This window comes from Phaseolus vulgaris, chromosome 1 (assembly GCF_051622355.1).
Source record: "Phaseolus vulgaris cultivar YP4 chromosome 1, ASM5162235v1, whole genome shotgun sequence".
Taxonomy (NCBI): domain Eukaryota; kingdom Viridiplantae; phylum Streptophyta; class Magnoliopsida; order Fabales; family Fabaceae; genus Phaseolus; species Phaseolus vulgaris.
Genome location: NC_143498.1, coordinates 12,345,547 through 12,369,402, shown reverse-complemented (window position 1 = coordinate 12,369,402; position 23,856 = coordinate 12,345,547). Strand labels below are relative to the sequence as shown.

At 33.1% G+C, this 23,856-nt stretch overlaps 1 protein-coding gene across 2 annotated transcripts; it reads left to right on the top strand.

Moving 5' to 3' along the window:
* The first annotated feature begins 3,913 nt into the window (after positions 1 to 3,913).
* Positions 3,914 to 23,784, top strand: LOC137813562 (amino acid permease 8). 2 transcript variants are annotated; one of them, XM_068615895.2, is made up of 7 exons: positions 3,914 to 4,175; positions 4,937 to 5,170; positions 6,617 to 6,710; positions 7,031 to 7,248; positions 21,370 to 21,497; positions 21,778 to 21,999; positions 23,218 to 23,784. In XM_068615895.2, exons 1-7 carry the CDS (start codon positions 4,112 to 4,114, stop codon positions 23,638 to 23,640), a joined length of 1,383 nt encoding a protein of 460 aa, XP_068471996.2. In that variant the 5' UTR covers positions 3,914 to 4,111; the 3' UTR covers positions 23,641 to 23,784. The 2 variants fall into 2 exon arrangements, 1 of the variants encoding a protein (XP_068471996.2); XR_016519544.1 differs by having other exon boundaries at positions 3,950 to 4,175; positions 21,370 to 21,456.
* Positions 23,785 to 23,856: the final 72 nt, after the last annotated feature.

The window sequence follows — 23,856 nt, the reverse complement described above, 5'->3', positions numbered from 1 at the left end:
CAGACCGAATCAACCGTAGTACAATTGAATGTCGTATCCACAAGAAATTAATGATATCAATGTATAATTATCTTTTAAAATGAAGTGATACATAAAATAAAGTTGATTTGCATGTAATATTTATAAATAGCAACTATAAATAATAATAATAATAATAATAATAATAATAATAATAATAATAATAATAATAATAATAATAATAATAATAATAATAATAATAGATATTTAGATCGAGATATGAAGTTTAGACAAATCATTGAAACAAGGAAGTAACAATATAACACACATGTTGGGATTAAAATAACTTTGTGAATTTCTTTTGTTATTGTTATTACGTTCTTACTTTAGTCAAACCAAGTCGATTCATTGCGCAAGATTATCTAGAGCAAAAGTCACTGTTATGACTTACCTCTTCATTAAGATGAAAAAGTTCACCATAGTCTCAACTTCGTGTTTTGCGACCATTGAATCCTATGGTTGGTTAAAGAGTGATGGAGATCAAGCTCAAGTGGACATGAAGGCCAATCATCAAGAGCAAGAAGAGGTTGAGGCTCAAATGGAGGACGCTCATGGAGTTCAAAGCCCATCTCAAAGGCTTACAAGGAGCATGTTCAAGGCTTTAGGAGCTAATGGACGTTTATTTTCTCTTTTTGTAATTTCTTTGTTTGAAGGTGCTTAGAGGGAAACATAAGAAACCTCTTTTGTCAAAGCATCTTTAGGTCTTTAGTTTAGGAGTCTTAGGGGGATGTGCGTTTAGTAAAGAGGTGTAGAAGTAATAGGGAGGTGCCAAAGTGGGAGAGGAAGTCACACCTTCCTCATGCTTGGCGCCACTTTCATGTATTTGGGGGGAATTTTGAATTTAATTAGCTTTGCATTTCAGCACCTCTAGGCTATAAATTAAGGTGCTGCCTTTGTATTTTTTAGATTTGAATTTTGAATTAGAGAAACTCTACTCAATTTGAGAGAGAATTGGAGAGCTTTGTGCCTTCCTCACTTAGTCTTATCTTGAGAGTTCTATGGTTACCTCAAGTGGCGGCATAGCACACTCATCTTGGAGTCTCCATCCTCTAAGTGGCGTGATCATCCAACCATTCCTCCGTCTTCATGAGCTCTCTCTTCTCCTTCCTTCCTTCTCTTTTTATGTTCATGTCTTAGTTTGATTCTTTGCTTTTTCAGTTCGGCTTTTCAATTTCCTTTGTGTTTTGCTTCGGTTCTTTTAGCTTTTGCTGTTCAGCTTTGCTTCTTCTTCTTTTCTAGTTGCTGTTTTTGGTTCAATTTGACAATACATGGAACTTCCATATGAGTTTGGGTTTTGGTACTAGTCTTGGTGTGTTCTTGAACATAGAACCTTGATCCAATTCTATGAAAAAGTGCCTACCTCATATCCAACTCAAGTTGATTCCTAAGAATGTCAAGAATCATTCATATTGTGCTATTGGAATCATATCAAAGAGGGTTTAGAAACATGAAATCGCCTTCCGACCTCATTCATGGCCTATGGACAATAAATGGTCGTTCCTCACCATGAAGCACACTACCAATTTGAATATAAAAGAGAAACATGCATCTATAAACAATAATAACTCTAAAAATATCACCTTGCCATTTAATCCCAACAAATAGATTTAGCAGCTCATGATAAGATCTTACGGTTAAAGTTCAAGATGACAAGCTAAACACAACAAAAATGGATCCTTGAGTATTATTACCATCTTGCATTCAAGATTTCCTTCTCTAGAGATTAACTTACACTTCTTTTGAGGTTTTGGCTTTGTAGCTAGATTGATTCTGAAGTTTAGACTCTCTGAGCCTAAACCAACGTAATTTCTATATCTAAACCTCTTTCTGGATCTCATTTGATCATCTTAACATCTATGTTTCTCTATTTCTTGATACCTCTCTATGCCTCTCGATGCTTAGAATGTTGCCCCAACGTCCCTATTACAGCTTTTATGAATAGGATTCAAAGGGATTCAAAGGTTTTCATCATGAACTTCGTGTAGGCCAATCTACTCCGCGGATTGACTGTTTTCATCCTTAAGCAATATTTTTGGGCTTCAATCCTCAATTATTGAGCTACATTAGATTCCAAGGTTAAGGATTTGTCAAAGATTTGCTCCATATTCTCTCTAGCCTTAAGCTTTCTTAATCATGAAACAAGATTGGCTTGGATTAGGCTTCAACCAAAATCTTCTTCTTTCGAAATTTGCTGCATGTTGGTTTGGGCCCTTCCTATGAAAAATTGGGTTTCTTCATGTTTAAGTATGCTAATTCGCTCAGCATATGTAGATGCGCTCATCGTTTTGAGTGTTTTCCAATGAGTTTTCTCTATGGACTCAATTCGTTGAGTCGTTCTACATGTGGTGGGCCTATTGGATTTGTTGCTCCATCCTTTTTTGCTTGTTAGAGGATTTTGGCATGATTCTTACTAACATTTGTACATATATATTTTACCTAAATTACATGTCTTTTCATCTATAATAATTACTATAATTAAACATTTATCATCTCCTCGCACTAGACGCTCCCCCATGCTCACCTTAGATAGTCCCCCCTCACATTAGATGCTCCCCACCCCCATCCAGTTAGATGCTCCCCCCTCCTTGCGTTAGAGGCTCCCCTTCCTCGCATTAAACTCTTCCCCATGCTCTCACTAGATGCTTCCTCTCCTCACTTTAGACACTCTCCACTCCCTCTTTGTGTTAGACGTTCTCCCCTCTATATGAGTTTTGAGAGTTTTAAGAGAAGATGGATCCATCCCACGATGTGATGATGTTGATGTGATGGTTTGAGTTCTAGTGAGTACCATAAGAGTTGTGGTCCGAGAATAGTTTTATTGGAACTCCATGGTGGGCACCAAATGTTCTTACCAGATCTGAGCTAGAATCGTTTGAGGTTTTATCGAAACTCTATGGTGGACATCAAATGTTCTTACCAGATCTAAGCTAGAATCGTTTGAGATTGATACCGAGCTGTTAGACGAGTTGATCTCTTCGTGAGAGGGTTGTCGAGCTCTGATGATGAAGACCGAATGATAATCCACCTACAAGATATTCTTCAATGCTCAAGTCATTAAAAATTTAGAAAATAAAACTATATTTATAAACTTTAAAAAAAACCTAGCAAAATATCTAATATGGTTACCAAATAATGGACTGACCAATCAGTTATCAAATATTGAAATGATTTTCATTTTATCATACATCAATTTTAAAATAATTCCAAAATGATGTAGACTCAATTATCTCAAATGAATATTATATTATTAATATTTTTTAATATTTTTAGTACAAAACTAATTAAATTATTTTGTATGACATAGCAATTAAATTATTTTTTAAAATATGTTATAAACGTGTGTACAGTTATAATTTATAAACTCTTTACATCCTTAAAAACAAAATATATATTAACAGCTTGAAGACTACCATAACTGATATTTTCCACGAGGGTGATTTGTTTCTTATTAAAATATGAATACTTTCTTCTCCAATTATTATTGTTTTTAATCTTTTATATAAATTACTCTTTTAAGAAAAATAAAAAATTATTTGCTAAAATCAACATACATATAAAATATTTTGTACGATAATTATATTTGTTTTAACATAATTTTTTTAATTTATACGTAAGTTCATTCTAATTTATTAAAAACATTTATTTTTTGTTTTCTATTTTTCTCAAGTTAAAATACTTGTGAAAACATATCTCACATGCTTAACTAATATTACATTTTCTCACCGATTTATTATTATATTTTAAAATAAATAACACATAGAAGTCTAACAATATATTTTCTTTTTTAGTTATGAATTTATTAATTATTAAAATAATTATATGAAAAGTTATACGAAATATTTTTAATAATTAAGGGTGTAAAAGAATTTAAACCGAGAAAAATCTTCGCAGTGATAAGTAAACGTTGCTTTGGGTACGCTCTGTTTGAATCTAATCTAATAGAATTTAAAATTTCCTATGCATATAAATAATATTCCTTTCTTATCATATTAGAGAAGATATCATATTTATCAGATTATTGAAAAAACGGGGAACTCAAATGGTGCATCGTTCTCGAAGTGTTGATACCTGACGGAACGAAAAGGGGATCTCAATGGATAGCGTCAAACCTCTCATCGAACTGGAACCGGACGACGATGGCAGAATCAGAAGAACCGGTTCGTTTTCTTTCTAACTACCTCGAATCTTCAATTTCATCTCTGAATTTGTATTGATTTCAGTTCTGAACGCTATAATATTTAGATTTAATATCTAAATCAGTGTTTTTAAGTCCTTAGGCTCTCTGAAAGACTTGATTGTAGTAGCGTATTAATAAGTTTTTCAGTTCATATTTAAGTGAGAGCAACTTCATCAACTGGTTGACGCTCCGAGAGAGAATTTTAATGATACAAAAGTTAAAACAAGTTACCAATTTCAAGAATGCGTATTAACTCAATTATAACATGAAAGACCAAAACTGAAACGGTTAAAACTGAGTATCTTTTGTAGATTTGGATCTTCAAAGTTGAGTTAACTATCGCTCAACTCACTTTAGAAGTAAAATATACTGTAGTGCCCGTTTAGGCCCAATCAACCTGATGTAAACTTGAGGTTTGCAAATCTCTGTTGTGTATTCTGTCACAGTTATGTCGAGTTCATATGAAGTTTTCAATAAAATAACTTATCTTTGTTAAGAAAATTGTTAGTTGATGTTATGATTTGTTAAACATGTAGATACTATCAATAGTTGATTTCATCATCAAGAATGGAAATTAGTTCCTTTATCTTCTTAATTGAGGTACTTATTTTAGAGAAGTGAGATTCATTTTGTGCATTTGTATACTTAACCAGTTATCAGACATTCTTTTCCTAAGAAATAAAACATTCAAATCCAGATGAAGCTAAAAGAGCATATATTATGTTTGTGTTCTGTTTGCAGGGAATGTGTTGACGGCAAGCACACACATTATAACTGTGGTGGTAGGGGCAGGGGTGCTGGCTCTTGCATGGGCCATGGCACAGCTAGGATGGATAGCAGGCATAGGAAGTATCATCACCTTTTCAGCTATCTCCATTTTCACTTACAGTCTTGTAGCCGATTGTTACAGATATCCAGACCCTGTCACTGGCCAGAGAAATTATACTTATATGCAGGCTGTCAAGGCTTACTTAGGTATTCTCAACTTCCATAATTTCATTATTCTAATGATTTTTTTCTTCTAATCACTGCTACCGATTAGTTTGTAAGATACATCTTTACTGTGAGAAGTATTGACAACTAATATACCCTAAAAGTGGAAAACATCAGAGCTACATTGCAACTCTGCTAAGTTAAGAGTCAAAATAGTTGCCCTTTTACATGATTGAAAAATGTTGTTGTGGTGAACATACACATATTCACATATAAGAAGTTATTGAATTGTTAAATTTACTTTCTTTTTAATCAATAATTATAACTTTATTATTTGAAATATTTATTGGAGTAAAGTCAGCAGAATTATAATCTAACAATTATGATGTCTGCTACTTGGGTCCGAATGAAACTGTTGTGGAGACTAAAGGTCTTAGAATTAGCTTTAAATAAATATATATAATTAAGATAAAAATTTCACCAAAGATCACTTGCTAAACCTATTTTCGATCTCATTAATCTTATCATATGTTAGACTGGGGTTGTAACTTATAAGTAGTCACCCAAGTACCTAAATCATAATAGAAAACTTGATGATATTATCTAGGTAATTATGTTACATTTAATAATAAATCTTGGTAATTACATTATTCTAAATGTATCCATTAATAAATAATGGATGAACCTGTACCTTGAACAAGACTTCATTTATACCATCAAGTAGGAAAAAGCGATTATGACCATAACTTTTTATTGATCACGGGACAAATAGGAAAATGTAAATAAGAGCCATAGAAATTAAATATTGTAGCTTGGGGTCTTCATACCTTTAACCAGAACATTTTGTCATCGATTGATGATGAATGGACCTGGTGAAATACTTTTTAATGTCCTTTTTCCTTCACGAGCAAACTTGTGACTATAACAGAAAAGTGAAATAGATGTTACAATACTAAGTTATGGTTTAAGTGATTTTTTATTTCTATTTGCTACTTGAACATGTATTGATATCTCCGCCTTCAATTAAAAATTATTGGTGTATATATGAATCTGTTATAACTAAATCATTATCTTTATATGTGTACATGTTTCATGTTTTTTAAGGGTGTTCTATGCATCAGGTTAGTTCTTATGACAAATAAATAATTAACATCCAGTTTTTTTGTCAGATATGCCAAATGTATTTCTTTCTAATAATTTTATACGTCAATTATTATTATTATTTTTATTTCTTTCACACCAATATTTTTTGTCTTATCTATTAAATATTTAAATTTTTCTTATCTATTAAACATGTTAACTTTAAATTGTAGAAATTTTGGTAATATCTATTGGTTGTAATTTTCCCTCTAACTTAACTTAAGGTCTCAATTCCTCTCGATTATAACAACAATAATTATAAGTGTAGATACTGTGATTGAATTCTTTTTTTCATTTGTTCGTAGTCTGTTTCCATTGATTAATTTGGTCTTGCTATTTTGGTAATAGGTGGAACAATGCATGTGCTTTGTGGATTGGTTCAATATACCAAGCTCGCTGGGATCACCGTCGGCTACACAATAACTTCTTCCACAAGCTTGGTGTGCGTAATATAATTAAAGCTTATTTAAGAATTTATTTATTACAAAAATGCAAATGAGATTACCGCGTCTAACTTCTTCCATACTTATCATTTAGTATGATATTATTTGTGAATCATAATTGGAATACAAAATTACTTATCAATCAAAATGTTATTTTAATGAGATCCTAACTTGTAAGCAACTCCGGAGATGCTATTAATAGAATTTTGAATTAATCATTTAGAATACAACTATTAACTATAAAATTTAAAACTCTTGAATACAGATTATTTAACCTTTTTATGTCGTATGGTTTATGACGATGAGTGTGATATGGCAGGGCAATAAGGAAAGCAATTTGTTTCCACAGAGCAGGAAATGCAGCTTCCTGCAAGTTTTCGAATAATCCCTTCATGATCGGTTTTGGCATTTTGCAAATTTTCTTGTCTCAGATTCCAAACTTTCACGAGCTTACATGGCTCTCAACTGCTGCTGCCATCACCTCTTTTGGTTATGTATTCATTGGTAGTGGGCTATGTCTCTCGGTCGTCCTCTCAGGTAAGTGCTTTTAACTTTTCACCATTACTTACACAACTATCTGTTTTAGTTTTTCATTTTCGTTATGTGAGTTCTTCCCTTCATTTTAGTTATTCATAGGTCAAGATAATGTATATATTTTAAGAACATTGATAATATTTTTACTAAAATGTTATTATTAAAAAAATTAAAGATTAATTAAGAATTTAAATGAGATGGTTATGAATAATTTCTTTTGAAAATAAACTAATATTTTTTGGATACTTTCAATGACAATTTCTTTTAAGATAAACTAAAACTCCTAAATGTATATGTATACGGCAATTTACGCCAGCCACGTGATTAGGTGACTTTAGCTATATTGTGATGGTTGAAAAGAGAAATAGATAAGAATATGGGTGTTGTGGATGTGGTTACGCGTGTCTATCATGTCATGTGTGGAATGTGAATTTTTTTTCTCTTGCCCTTCGCTTTTATTAGAGAATGAAAATTGAGTAAGTGAAAAAAAAAAAAATGAAAGAAAAAGAAAGAAAGAGGAAAGTGAAGTTATTTATATTAAAAAAAAGAGTAGAAAACAAAGATAAGTAGAAAGTAACTAGTATTTAGATTAAGAAAAAACGAGAGAAAAATAAAGATAAATGAATGGAAAGTTTAGAGTGATTGTAATGTGAAAGATTTTTTTTAAATTGATATATTTAGAAACTATCCAAGTACTTTTGCATTTAAAAAAGATATAATTCAATATTAAGAAATGTTTAATTACGCTTCGAGTTATAGAATGTCTCTTGGATACTCGTTTATAAAAGAATTTTCCACTCGTTTATAATATCCCTAATTTTATAAAATAAATTAATGGAACAAGGTAATTTAAAAACATATAAATTAAAATGAAAATTAATTTAAAATTAAATAAAAAATCATCATAAAATCTTAATCGAGAAAAAAATTTAGAATAACAAATTAAAATAAGTTAGTTATCAAAGTATCACAGTTTAAATTAATTTGTTTTATTATTATTTTAATATTTATATTTTAATATTTTATTTTTATTATAATAAAAACATAAATATAAACAAAATATTAATAATATTATCAATTATATTAAAAAATAATAACCAATATATAATAACATAATCATATAAAATATACTTTATGTGTATAAATATTAATAAAATATTTATATTAATTAGTTTTGTCTTCAAATATAATTAATTATACCACACAAATCTATTTATGATTGCAAGTTAAATACATAAAGCAATTTTCCTTAACCTTTTAGTTTCTTTTATCTTTTTATACTTTTTCCACCTTCCTTTGTTTGTTATGTTTCCGCGCAGACATGAATGACCGTTTGTTTACCTTTCTTCACATAGGGTAGAGTCGTGTATAGAGATTTGTTGAGGCGCAAAATTTTTAGACAAATTTATTATTATTCTTCTTTATATTAATTTTCGACCTTTTTAGCAGCAAAACTATTTATTAATGTTTTGTAATAAAATAATTCTAATATTTCATTATCAATAGATAAAATTGCTAATCCATTTAATATATCTTGTAACATTATTGCGCTTAAATAAGGTTTAAGTAATTTTAACTTTAAACAAACCCTTCCAAGAATAGCAATTTGTTATGGGTACTGTTAATAGTATTCTATAATCCTTGTAAACATCATCAGTCTTAAATGACATTTAAGTAATTTTAACTGTAAAAAAATTCTTTCAAGAATAGCAATTATGGGTATGTTAATAGGATTCTATAAGCCATACATGCATTTGGAAAAGAATAAAAAAATTATGCAATTTAATATTTTTATTAGAGTATTAAATTCTTTTAAAACTCTTCTCAACAATTTTATTTCTTAAAATAAATCATGACCGTTAATATTAAAATGTTCACTAAATCTTATAAAAAAAATTCAAAATTAATATAATATTTTTTAATTCATTTTCACTTGTTTTAATTTTTTTGGATTCAAATAAAAATCCATAATTGTTTCCATATAAGAAGAATTATATAAATCGAGTCTCAATTGAAGAAATAGACAGATCTACTTTATATATATAAACATTAAATACGAAAAATATCTCCAATTGAATATGTAATCTCATCATTAACACTTTCATCAGAATGTCATTTTTATGAATTTTTCATTTTTCATTAAACTTATTCTTGTTTGCATTAAAAATTGGTTGAACATTTAAATGCATTAAATTTGAATTTCTCTCATTTCAAATTATTTTGTTTTCAAATATTTTACTTGGATAAGAGAATTCAAATTTATTAATTTTTATTTACATAAAGTAGTTCAATTACCACTATATATATAAAAAATTTATTTAAATATCAACAATTATTAATAATTAAAAAATATTCAAATTGATGATATCATTTTAGTCAATCTTTGATGTTACTTTTTTCGTTAAAATTGGTCAAGATTTTTTTCATTTGACTGATGAAGCTTTTTTTTATACATGTCAGTCAAAATTGTTCTTTTTGTTGATATTAACCATAATTATTTACACTTATATTGATCAGGATTATTTTTTTATTGTTTTATCAATATCAACTGAAAAGTTATCTCAGTCTACATTAGGAATAAAAATCCCAACTAATGTTCGTTGAAAATTTTTCTTCCTAGCATTAGAAAAATAATCCTAGTTTCGGTGACAAAAATAGTCACTGTTCACATACAAAAAAAATCTACGCAAATCAAACAAATCTAGTTTACATCTGCAAAAGAATAATCTATCTAACATTGAAAAAATTCTGGCTAATGTCCAAAACAAAATAACAGTGGTTTGTGACAAAAACAATAAAACTAGTCGTAACAATCTAAATAAAAAAAACATCTCTTCTCAAAATGAATAAAAATATCCAACTAAAATTGAATTGAGAATAAAAAAAATTCAACTAAAATTGAATTGGGAAGATAATATGAAAAGATAATGCACAAATTTAAAAATATAAAAAACTTCAAAGTCTTACTTCCTAAACAAAACAACATATTTTGTTATAAAATATTTTAAATTTTCTATGAAAATGAATTAAGCGTTTAAATTCTTGTCCAAACACAATAGGCTCTATATCCATTTCATTAGCTAATTCTTTGGAATCTAAAGTTAATGCAAAGTTATTTTCCTTATAAATTAAACCTATTAAATGATATACATATATATAGCAATATCTAAAATATTAGTAGATTTTAAATTAGTTTTTAAAAGATTTATAGAGTCTAATTTAAAATATAAAATAGGTAGTAATTAAAATTTTGATAATTTTTTTTTCAAAAATATTATCTAATTTAGTCAATGATTAATTATATTTTATCTATAAATTTTTATTATTATTAATGATTTTTTTATAGTATTTTTTTTTATGAGATTATCAATGTATTGTTGCTTGCATTACGTTGGTGGTTCCGATGTAGCGAAAATCAAGATTGACAAATAGAATACTTGGGACTGATAGAAGTATTATCATTTTGTTGTAATTATGACTGACACTATTTTTTTCAATAAAAAGTAAAATTAGTTAAAAGGGAATATTTTAGGATGTCTTAACCTTATACAAATAACATGTTGCTAAATAAAAAAAAAGAAAATCCAAAACAGTTTACATCAGTACCACAACTCCCTGCATAAGCGCCTAAGAAAGCTTGCCTGCTCAAAAGATTAAAACATGTATCTCAAGCAAAAGGTCATCACACCTAAACAACAATTTTCATCCCCGAAGCTATCCCCAAATCAATGAAACATCTCTAATTAATACCAGCTTTAGAAGTGCCAAAGCTGCTTCTTTTAGGACCAGTTTCCAACTCTCATGCTTCCTTAACAACATTGTTTTCTTACTCTATAGGTGCTGGCAGCTAAAGCGACATACAAAGACTGGCACTTGCTGCCCAAAAAATCCGTCCCAACCCCACCCTTCAGTCTTCCAATTTCCATCATCACAGCACCAGTACAGTCCATTATTCTCGCTAACTGACAGCTACTAAAACTTCTCTATTGCCCCCTTTTTTGTGTGGATTCATATTCTTTATAAATACTGAGTAAAGCCTTAACTTGGCTTCCTCATCTACTCATTAAATCAATTTCAGCCTTCTTTGACCAGCACAAACAGTGGCATTCTACCTTTTAATTGGCTCTTTAAACTTTCTCCCTGTGCCATATCCTTCCAGCAATAGTAGGATCAGCGTATACCTTCCAAGTTCTTTCCCTATGCATTCACCTCTGATACATGTTATTCACTGCTCCCCTCCAGCTTTACCTGCATCGAGAAACACTACCTTCCACACCTCTCAACTCAACTACTTCAAAGATACAATACATGCCATAACAATGATTGTGAGTAATTCATACTATAATTATTGATACAATCCAGCCTTTCATACATTGAATATTGAAAATAAATTAGTTACACAGGTTTCTACAATCTAATCTTATTTTATTGTTATATTAATACAGGTTAAAGGTGATAAAATCCAATCAGAAAAAAAAATTTAACTTTCCTTTCTTTATGTTTCATCCATACCCATGATTGTACTTGTGCCAAAGTAAAAATTTTCTCTGCATCTATCTTTGCTTGGTTAAAAATAACCTTGTTTCTATGCTTCCATATACACCATAATACTGAGACCCAAAGGCTTTTCCATAACCTATTGCCTTCTTGATTTAAGCATATGCAAGAGAATTGTTCGAAATGATAAATCAACTCATTATGATTCACCGAACTAATCCCCATCCAGCTAAAGCACATATTCCATACTTTAATTGATTCCTTCCATGAAACAAGGATGTGTGAAGTTGTCTCCTCCTCCCTCCCACAAAAAACGCATAAAGTATCCCCCGATGTGACACCCCTTTTGTGCAGATTCTGTTTAGTTGCTATCCTATTCGAAAGGGCCCTCCACACATAAAACAGAGTTGAAGGCATAACCTTTAAATTCCAAAGATGTTCAAACACCACCGATACCCCCAAATCTGTGATTTACTAACTTATTATAAGCAAATTTTAGCGAGAAAGTGTATGATGGAGGGTCGTTCCATATCCGTAAATCCTCTTTATCTGGGTGTAGTGACACCTGTGATATAATTGCCATAAAATTCTCTACCATAGTTTTTTCCCACTCAAACCATTCTCTTCTCCAACTAAATTTCCACTCCCACCCTTCTGTAGATCATCTTCCGAAACTACCAATAGACTTGTCCTTAAGCTCAGAGTTATTATATATTCTTTCATATCTTTCTTTGAGTTGACCATTGGCTAGCCATTCATCTTCCCAAAATTTGACCTTCTCCCCAGATCCAACTTTCCAGACCATATCGAATTGAACCAGTTGTCGCCTTGGTCTAAAAGACTGACTTTGGATAAATCATTCCACCATCTAGATGTATTCCTGTTTCGTTTCGGTTCAGGTGAGTTTGTCAGCCTCCGCGGACCATACTTTGATTCGAGAACATCCTTCCAAAGTCCAATCTCTGGGGAACCCATTCTCCATAACCATTTTAGCCAAGAGTGCCTTATTGAACAAATCAATGCGCCTAATACCTAGTCCACCCTACTTTTTTGCTTTACAAATGTTCTCCCAGCTAGTCCAAGCGATTTTTCTCCCTTTCGCTCCCCACCCCCACAAAAACTTTCTTTGTAATTTTGTGATCTCCTTACACACTCCAATTGGGGCTTTAAAAAAGGATAGAAAGAATAGTGGTATGACATTAATGACAGATTTTATAAGACAAACTCTCCCCGCAAATGACAGGTTCCTCCCCTTCCATACCGAAAGTTTCTTTCTTATCTTCGATAGCACTGACTCCCAAAAGCAACACCTTGATGGATTACCACCAATAGTTAGTCCTAAGTATGTAAAGGGTATATCCATTAGACTGCAATGAAGTATTTTCGAGTACATTTTCACCTCATACCTATCTACTCCAATTGTACCAATTTTGCTTTTATGGAAGTTAACTCTAAGGCCAGAGCTTAATTCAAAACATCTTAATATAGCCTTAATGAACATGATATTCTGCACTTTTGATTCGCATACAAAAAGGGTGTCATCTGCAAATTGGAGTAGATTCACATCTACCTTTTTATCCCCGACTTTTGTTTCAGAAAACAAGTTTTTTCTTGTCGCTTGTTTTACTAGCCCTACCAGTCCTTGTGCTACAATCAGAAACAAAAATGGTGCCATCGGATCCCCCTGTCTAATGCCTCTAGAAGGTTTGAATTCTTTTGTCGGGCTACCATTTACCAAAATCGAGACGGTAACTGATTCAAGGCATGCTCTAATCCACTGTATCCATTTTTCGTAAAACCCTAATCTTCCCATCATGTAAAATAAGAACTCCCAACTCATCGAGTCATACGCCTTCTCGAAATAAAGTTTCACAATCGTCCCGCTTTTCCTCCTTTTCAAATCATCCAAAACCTCATTCACTACGAGGACACTGTCTAATAATCCTCTATTGGACAAAAAAACCGATTGTGATCCATTTATCACCTTCTCAATAACTTTTTTAATCCTATTAGATAACACTTTGGTCAGAATCTTGTACATACAACTTACGAGTGAGATGGGTCTATACTCTTCAAGAGATTGAGGATTCTTAGACTTTGGGATCAACGTTAAGAATGAAGCATTACAACCCTTCGGGATTTTCCCCTCTTTGTGAAAGTGTTCACTGCACCCAACACATCCTTATTTAGTAAACCCCAGTACTTTTTAATGAAACTGAAAGTTACTCCGTCTGCACCGGGGCTTTTATGACTATCGCAATTCCAAATGGCATCCTTAATTTCTTTTTCGTCAAAAGGATCAGTCAAGAATCTGTTATCAGATTCTGATATCTCCTTAAATTCAACATTATCCAACCTTACTCCAATATCCTTTATAGCCGACATCTTTTTCTTGTAGAACTCTGTAACCAACTCCTTTACCGTATTTGGCTCTTCCACCCAGTTGCCAGAGTTATGACAATGTACTCCTTTTATCTCATTCCTTAACCTCCTCCATTTAATTGACGCATGAAAGTATTTTGAGTTGGAATCCCCCTGCTTGATTCATAGTGCTCTTGACTTTTGTTGTAATAAAGATTCGTTCCTCACATTGATATCCTGTAATTGGCTCAAAAGTTCTCTTATTTCCTTGATCTTGTTCTCATCCATGGCGTTTACATCATCTCTTATATATAGCTCTTGTATTTTCCTCAAGATATCAAGTTTTATCTTATCAGTATACCCAAAAACATCTTTATTCCATCCTTTCAGGTCACTCTTTAGCATTTTCAATTTCTCTTTTAACACTACGATTGCGTTGCCCTGCACCAAGTAACTTTCCCATTTGCTTTTAACAAAATTGTCAAACTCCTTATCTTCCTGCCAGAGTTGCTCCCCAATCTGCCACATTTGATTTTAGCACCAATGCGCAGTGGTCATATATTGAACACATAGGGTTATGTTTATATAGGAAAAAGAAACATATGGGCTAAGCCCATTACATAAATATGAGATATCTAACAATATCTATAATATCTCATAATATCAAATAATATCTAATTATATCTAATAATATCTAACACTCCCCCTCAAGCTGGTGCATATAGATCATATGTACCCAGCTTGTTACAAATGTAATCAATCCTAGGTCCTCGTAAGGGTTTAGTAAAAATATCTGCTAATTGATTATTTGAATTAACAAACTCAGTCTTGATATCTCCTGATATAATCTTTTCTCGAATGAAATGACAATCAATCTCAATATGTTTTGTCCTTTCATGAAAAACTGGATTTGAGCTAATATGAAGAGCAGCCTGATTATCACATATCAGTGTCATTTGAGTAACCTCTCCAAATTGCAATTCTTTAAGTAACTGTTTAAGCCAAATAAGCTCACAAGTAGCCGAGGCCATAGCTCTATATTCTGCTTCTGCACTAGATCTTGCCACAACACTTTGTTTCTTGCTCTTCCAAGAGATCAAGTTATCACCAATGGAGACACAATAACCAGAAGTTGACCTTCTATCAGATGGAGATCCTGCCCAATCAGCATCTGAATAACAAACGACTTTGGTATGGTTATTATGACCATATAACAAACCTTTTCCAGGAGAGCCTTTAATGTACTTCACTATACGAATGACTGCATTCCAATGATCTTCACATGGAGAATTAAGAAATTGACTCACCACACTGACTGCAAAGGAAATATCAGGACGAGTAACAGTGAGATAGTTCAATCTTCCAACTAATCTCCTGTACTTCTCAGGATCTGAAAGAGGCTCCCCCTGATTGGGTAGAAGCTTGACGTTGGGATCCATGGGAGTATCAACAGATTTCGAATTCATCAACCCAATTTCCTCCAAAATATCTAATGCGTATTTTCTTTGAGAGATAACAATACCAGTATTGGATTGTGCTACCTCAATCCCCAAGAAATATCTGAGTTTGCCAAGATCTTTGGTCTGAAAGTGTTGACAAAGGTGTTGTTTTACTTGTGAGATGCCATGGTGATCACTGCCGGTAAGAACAATGTCATCAACATATACTACAAGATAGATACACCCAGCACTCGAGTGACGATAAAAAACTGAATGATCGCCTTCACTGCGAGTCATACCAAATTGTTGAACAACATTGCTAAATTTTCCAAACCAAGCCCTAGGAGACTGCTTGAGGCCATATAAGGATTTGCGAAGACGACATACCAATCCAGAAGACTCCCCCTGAGCAACAAAACCGGGAGGTTGCTCCATATAAATTTCTTCCTGCAAATCCCCATTAAGAAAAGCATTTTTAACATCCAGTTGATAAAGAGGCCATTGTTGAAGAGCAGCCATAGCTATGAATAAGCGAACAGAGGCCATCTTTGCTACTGGAGAAAAAGTATCACCATAGTCTAAACCAAAAATTTGGGTATAACCCTTAGCCACAAGACGAGCTTTGAGACGATCAATAGTACCATCAGGACCAACTTTGATAGCAAAAATCCACCTGCAACCAACAACAGATTTCCTAGATGGTAAAGGAACAAGTTCCCAAGTTCCATTATTCTGAAGCGCATTCATTTCATCAAGCATGGCCTGACGCCAACCAGGATGGGCTAAGGCATCACCTACAGATTTTGGAATGGATACAGAAGAAATAGACGAAAGGCAGGTATAAAAGGGTTGAGATAGTCTATGGTAACTCAAAGCAGTATAATGTGGAGAGGGATTACGAGTAGAACGTATACCTTTACGAATAGCAATAGGAAGATCAGGTTCAACAGTCGGAGGTTCAACTATAGGAGCCGGAGGGGGATGAGGTGTTGGCACCAGAATAGAGTCTGCTGATGGACGATGAGACGGTTGACGACGACTATACACCTGAAGAGTTGGCGGCGGTGGTGAATTGTTAGGTGCACTAGGCACAACAAGAGGAATATTAACTTGATTAGATGAAGAAATTGAAGGAGAAGGACAAGACTTAAAGTAAAGGGAAGATTCACTGAAGGTGACATCTGCTGAAATAAAATAACGGTTTAAAGACGGTGAGAAACATTTATATCCTTTTTGTGATCTAGTGAACCCTAAAAAGACACATTTGTGTGACTTAGGAGATAATTTATCAAGACCAGGACTAAAATTATGAACAAAACATGTGGACCCAAAAACTTTGGGAGGTAAAGAGTGGAGAGGGTCATGTGGAAATAAAATAGAATGAGGAATTTTGTTATCTAAAACTGAAGATGGCATGCGATTAATGAGATAACATGCACTAAGAACGGCATCACCCCAAAAACGCTGAGGAACATCACCATGGATTAAAATAGTACGAGTTGTTTCAACAAGATGTCTATTCTTGCGCTCAGCTACCCCATTTTGTTGAGGTGTATAAGCACATGAAGTTTGATGAAGAATACCATGAGAAGCCATAAAATTTTTAAAAGAATGAGAAAGATACTCACGTCCATTATCACTGCGCAAAATTCGGATGGAAATTCCAAATTGATTTTTAATTTCATTGTAAAATATTTGAAATATAGAAAACAACTCAGAACGGTTTTTCATTAAAAATACCCAAGTACATCTTGAATAATCATCAATAAAAGTAACAAAATACTGAAATCCTAAATTAGACTTAATACGACTTGGTCCCCAAATGTCAGAGTGAACTAAGGCAAAAGGAGATGAAGCACGTTGTGAGACACTACGAGGAAAAGAACTACGAATGTGTTTCCCTAACTGACACGACTCACACGATAAAGTAGACACATTAGACAAACATGGAACAAGCTGTTGCATCTTGGCAAGACTAGGATGACCCAACCGAGCATGAATGAGAGATGGAGAATCCATAATTGCGCCAACATGTGCAGAGATCTGTAGTTGATAAAGTCCATGAGACTCACATCCGGTGCCAATCATCCGTCCCGAACTCCGGTCCTGTAAAGTAACAGAATCTTTGGTAAAAGAAATAACACAGTCAAGGGAACGAGTGAGACGACTAATGGATAATAAGTTAAATGGAGACCCAGGGACATAAAGAACATTATCAATAGATAAAGATGAAAAAAGATTAATAGTACCAACACCATGTGATGGTACCTTATATCCATTGGCCATGGTAACTGAAGGTAAATAACCCGTAGTAGATAGGGAAGAGAAAAAAGATTTATTACCAGTAATGTGATCAGTGGCACCTGAATCTAGAACCCAAGGGCCATGGGAAGTGGAGTGAGTGAGGCCAACAAAAGATGTACCTGAATGTGCAACAGAAGCCGTGGAACTAGGGTTCTGACGATCCTCATACCATTTAAGAAATTCATTGAAAATAGCAGGCTGGCTTGGGGTATCAATTGAAGTATGGTCCATGGTAGAAGGTTGCACAGGGGTAATTTGAGCAACCGCAACAGATCTAGGAGGACGACCATGTAAGGCATAACATCTGTCAATTTTGTGGCCAAGTTTGCCACAATGGTCACACTTGTGACGCCCTTTGCCCGGCTTGTGAGCGCGAGTACGATCATTATGCTGAGATACTAAAGCAGAAGAGTCATCAACATGAGACGTTATATCAGCGGTGTGTTTACCTAGATATTCTGCCATTGTACCATCAAGACGTTTGGGAGCAATAATTGTGAGAAGATTTTGACACACACCATAAAGACGTTGAGTATCATTGGTGTATAATAATTTTGCTTGTTCCCAAACTTCTGAACATGTTTCATAGGTACGAAAAATTTGTTTTAAAGATGAGTGAATGGTCGATTTGATAACAATGCATAATTGAGCATCAATTTTCGACCAACGAACAACCTCATTTTCAGCAAGAGTAGGATGAGTAAGATGATCAACATAACCTTGACTCTTAAGCCATAATTTAATATCTGATGCCCAAGTGTCATAATTGGTTCCATCCAATTTGTCAATGGAAAGATGAACATTGACGTAATTAGTATAAATAGATGAATCCGGCATAATGACGGAAGAAGAAGCCATAGTGGCAGCGGAAGCGGAAGAAGCCATAAAAGATAAGGACAAATCCAGTCACCGGTTAATTGGCGGGAGCAACAAAGATGAAGGCTCCGACAGCGATTCCGGCGGTGTCTCCGGCGAAGGTCCGGCGAAGTTCCGGTGAAGGTCCGGCGAAGGTCCGGCGAAGGTCCGGCGAAGGTCCGGCGAAGGTCCGGCGAAGGTAGGGGTGGTGGCTGGAAAAATTCCAGTGAATAGTGGATTCACCAATAAAAATTGAACCCTAAACCCTAAACTCTAACCTTATGCTCTGATACCATATTAAAGGAAAAGAAAGAATAGGGTAAATCCCTTGTGTATATTGAACACATAGGGTTATGTTTATATAGGAAAAAGAAACATATGGGCTAAGCCCATTACATAAATATGAGATATCTAACAATATCTATAATATCTCATAATATCAAATAATATCTAATTATATCTAATAATATCTAACACTCCCCAATCTGCCACATTTGATTTTAGCACCAATGCGCAGTGGTCATATATTAGTCTATCTAAAACATATTGCTTACAACCTGGCCAATGTTGCAACCATTCAAAAGTGGTTAAAAACCTGTCAAGCCTGCTCTTAGCTTTGCCATTAGGTCTATACCAGGTATATTTTCTTCCAATACAGGGTATATCCACCATCTTCATACTATCAATGAAATTATTAAAACCTTGCATTTCTCTCATATTACCACTGACTCGATTAATCCCCTTTCGTTCCCCTTCGCTTCTTATGGAATTGAAGTCCCCCAATATGCACCATGAGTTACAAGGTTCTTTCTGTCTAATCTCTTTTAAATCTTCCCACATATGCATTTTGATTTGCAGATTACACGAAGAATACACATTTACTATAACAACAAGAATATTACTCTCCTTAAAAAACCCAAAAAACACTATGAACCATCTATTGATTATGTGATTAGAACATTGAAATTTTTTTTTGTGCCAAATCGTAAGAATGCCCCCTGCCCCATTAGTTGGTTCACTGTAAAAATAATCAATATCATTATCTCCTCACAACTGACAACATTTATTTAAACTGAAATTTACCATTCTTACTTCTTACAAACACACCATTCTGACACCGTCCTTTCTAATAATATCCTTAATATACCTCCACTTCACAGGACTCCCGAACCCTCTCACATTTATTGATAAAATTCTCATTGATAACCCAGATTTTCGCCCACTTCCCTTTGGGATTTTAGAATCCTATCCCTTTTTTCCAATTCTTCTAGGTTTACCATAACATTTCCTTTGTCCCCACATGTAGCACCTAACTGTTTTTCCCATTCTCATAATCTAATCATTTCTAAACTTCCATGTTTTAACCAAAATAATCGATTGCATTTGTTTATAGTCATATCAGACACTGAATTACTAATCTGAGATAAAACTGACCTTAATTGCTTGCGTTCTTCCCACTTACTGTTTTTGTTTCATTCACCCACCCAGAAGACTCTTCTTTACGTTGTAGCCAAAGAATTAATGGGATTCAGTTCATTGACTTGTATTGTTTGGTTGTCCGCTCCTTCTGAAAACGGTTGAAACCCCATTTTTCTTTGCTCGTCGTAATAAAATACTTCAGAATATTAGAAGCGAATTAATGTTAAAGAACATTTTTTCTGAATCTTGTGAATAAATAAAGAGTGACTTTGTGTATTTGATGTAAGTTGCAATAATACTTGTAATCAAGTTTTAACAATTGTAAAGAAGAACTAGAGGTAATATGTGTAGAGTTAATCAGTATAAAAAATTTAAATGTTTCACTGTTTTACACCTGTACCAGCCTCTGGCTTTCCTTTACGAGCACTTTACGAATTTTTTTTTGAAACGTTTTCAAAGCATTAGATGATACCGTCTAATCCTCTTCGTCTAACAATTTTATTACAAAAATCATTTTAGGTCAATTCAACCCCTTCTGGTCTATTTTTTCAGTTATATTCATAGAAAAGACAACTCTTCTGCAAATTTGTTAGGCTCTGAGGCCATATATCCTTTCTAACTTTCTTTGGTAGGACTCGATCCCGCATTTTAACTCTGTCGACTTCAATAGTTTTGATTTCCATGTGTTTGTTCTTGTCCATGATTTGTGTTTGTCTCTTTTTGTTTACGAGATTATCTGTGTGTCGTTTCTTGCATTCTATTGGTGGCTCAACATAGTGGAGATCACGTCCCCAAATGTGTAGTCCGGCTAGTGTCACCTTTCAAGCAAAATTACACTTATTAAGGAGTCTAATTAATGTTTTTGGAAGTTCCGATAATAATAGTGTCACAAAGAGTACGCATGGAAGAGAATTCTCAACACTCGTTCAGAGCTTCTATTATATATTTAGGGCATGTCTGGAGACTTCCCTCTAAAGATTTTTAAGAAAAAAAAAGTGAAATAAAATTTTCAAAAACTAAATTAACTTATGTATAAACAAAAAGTAAAATTTTAAAAAAGTTGTAGAGAGTTTATACGAATTAATTTGTACCTAAGTTAATTTTAAATTATTGAGATTTTTTTTTAATTGTTATGAAGAAACTCAAGAAATATGTCCTTAATCCTTCAATAATGAATTAGTTCCTTATTGTTTCGTTTGATTTTAGAGAGAGAAAAAAGTAATTACAATTTGGATTTGGATGTGTACAGGAAAAGGAGCTGCAACCAGCATTACCGGAACCAAACTACCTTTAGAAGATAAACTTTTGAAGGTTTTCACTGCAATGGGAAACATAGGTCTTGCGTGCACTTACGCTACTGTTATTTATGATATAATGGTACTCATTGAACACTTTTTTTTTTTATAAGAGATCGAAGGTTACTGAAAATCATCATGAAAATATGAGTAGTGAAATTTGTTAACATTTGTGGTTTTTAATCAATTTCAACCAATCTCAATCACAGAACGAGTGTTAAAATAAGATGAGGGAGTGCTTACATTCCTGTTTTAAGAAAAGAACTGAAGCGTACAGAGATGCCAGTAATGTAGTTATAGCAAATTGGAATTACGAATTGTCACAGTGCTGAATCCCATTATTGGATTATGTTTTTGCTTAGGACACATTAAAGTCACACCCAGCAGAAAATAAACAAATGAAAAGGGCCAACGTGCTAGGGCTGACAGCAATGACAATATTGTTCTTGCTGTGCAGTGGCCTTGGCTATGCTGCTTTTGGTGACAACACTCCTGGGAACATCTTGACCGGATTTACCGAACCCTTCTGGTTGGTCGCACTGGGGAACGGATGCATCGTAATACACATGATTGGAGCTTATCAGGTTGGATCATTATTTTCCCAGAACTTCAATTTCTTTTTCATCTTTCAAAATTTTGATACTCATTTTTTTTTTTTGATTCGTAATTATATTGAAAGATATGCTTTTAATCCGCGTCATTAGATTTTTTTTAGTTGAATATGATAGCATAACAGAAAAACCAGATTAAAACTGGTTATGTTATGTTGCTTTTATATAATATTTCTATCTGCTGTTTCTCTTATATGTATCAATAATAGTTTTTTGGTTTTGTTTCCTTATTCCTCACTGTTCTCTACGTGGTATCCAGAACCTCTTGATTTTGGTCATGGCTGCTTCTTCCTCTACCTTTGAAAATTTTTCTTCTTCCTTCTTCCTCCTCCATGCTTCCTTATACGTTTCATACCCTATTTGTCTTAAACTGGATGACAATAACATTCTGATTTTGCAACTAGTTCTTGCCGCTGTTAAAGGTTTGAAGCTTCTTCATTTCTTGGACAATAAGATTATCCTACCAAATTTCTCACTTCTCATAATGTCATACACAATATTATCAATCCTACTTTTCTTCTTTATGAGCAACAAAATCAACTGCCTGTTGCTTGGTCTCAATGTCTCCTTCTATGCTCACAAAAAGGGTTAATTCCGTTCGATTTTTTCAAATTTGTAGATTGGGTATCATTATCATATTCATGCCAATAATTAATGGTAAGGTGTCCAAATTCGCTACTCAAAAGTAAGATACTGAAAATATATAATTCAATAAATAAGATTTGATTGAATTTTTTCTACCTTCTTAATATCATACCGGAATCATTTTAAAGGAGACTTTGTTGGATTTATTGTGTAACCCATAAATGTATATTCTGATGTAAATAGTTGATAAAATTGAGTTAGGTTTAAAATTTACTTCTTAATCTTCTTACTAAATTTCAGGAATCTAGTCCCATTTTTTTTAATTTAATTATACAATTTTATTTAATTAGTTAACTTGGCCAGTAATATTTAATGAGCATATAGTCAAATCGAAAGATATGAGGACCAAATTGGTAAAATGATTATCAAAGAAAGAAAACTGCAAGTACATATAAAATGGCGGAAGAAATGATTTTTATAATGTTGATAAAGTTAGAATAAGTACTTTTTAAGGGAAAATGGATATGTTTTCTCTACAAGTGAGGTAAGTAAAGTTGAGTATTTATGCCCCCCAATAAAGTGTCTGAAATCAATATTTGGTTGCAGGTGATGGGTCAACCATTCTTTCGTATAGTTGAAATGGGTGCCAACATGGTGTGGCCACATGCAGATTTCATAAACAAGGAATATCCATTGATGATGGGCAATGTAGTGGTTCATTTCAACTTATTTAGGTTAGTTTGGAGGACGATTTTTGTGATATTGGCCACAATCCTTGCCATGGTAATGCCATTTTTCAGTGAGGTTCTTTCCCTCCTTGGTGCAATTGGGTTCGGACCTCTAGTAGTCTTTTTTCCCATACAAATGCACATTGCCCAGAAACAGATTAGAAAACTATCACTCAGGTGGTGCTGCCTCCAATTTATAACTTCTCTGGGCTTCATTGTTTCGGTGAATGCTGTAATTGGTTCTATTCATGGGATTATTCAGGATTTCAACAAAACCAACCTTTTCAAGTCTAAGCAATGACCTAAAATAATTAATACAAATATTGTTCCTATAATAACGGTTGTCAATTCTCATTTTTTGTAACTTGTAACTATTTAAATAAACAGGTTGAATGATTGAATCAAGAAAAAAATATATATAACTAAAAGTAGATTGTTGTAGACTTCATAGAATATTCAATATTGTATTTTGCTCTTCCATGGATTTTAAGACTATTATTTATATGCATTTTAATCA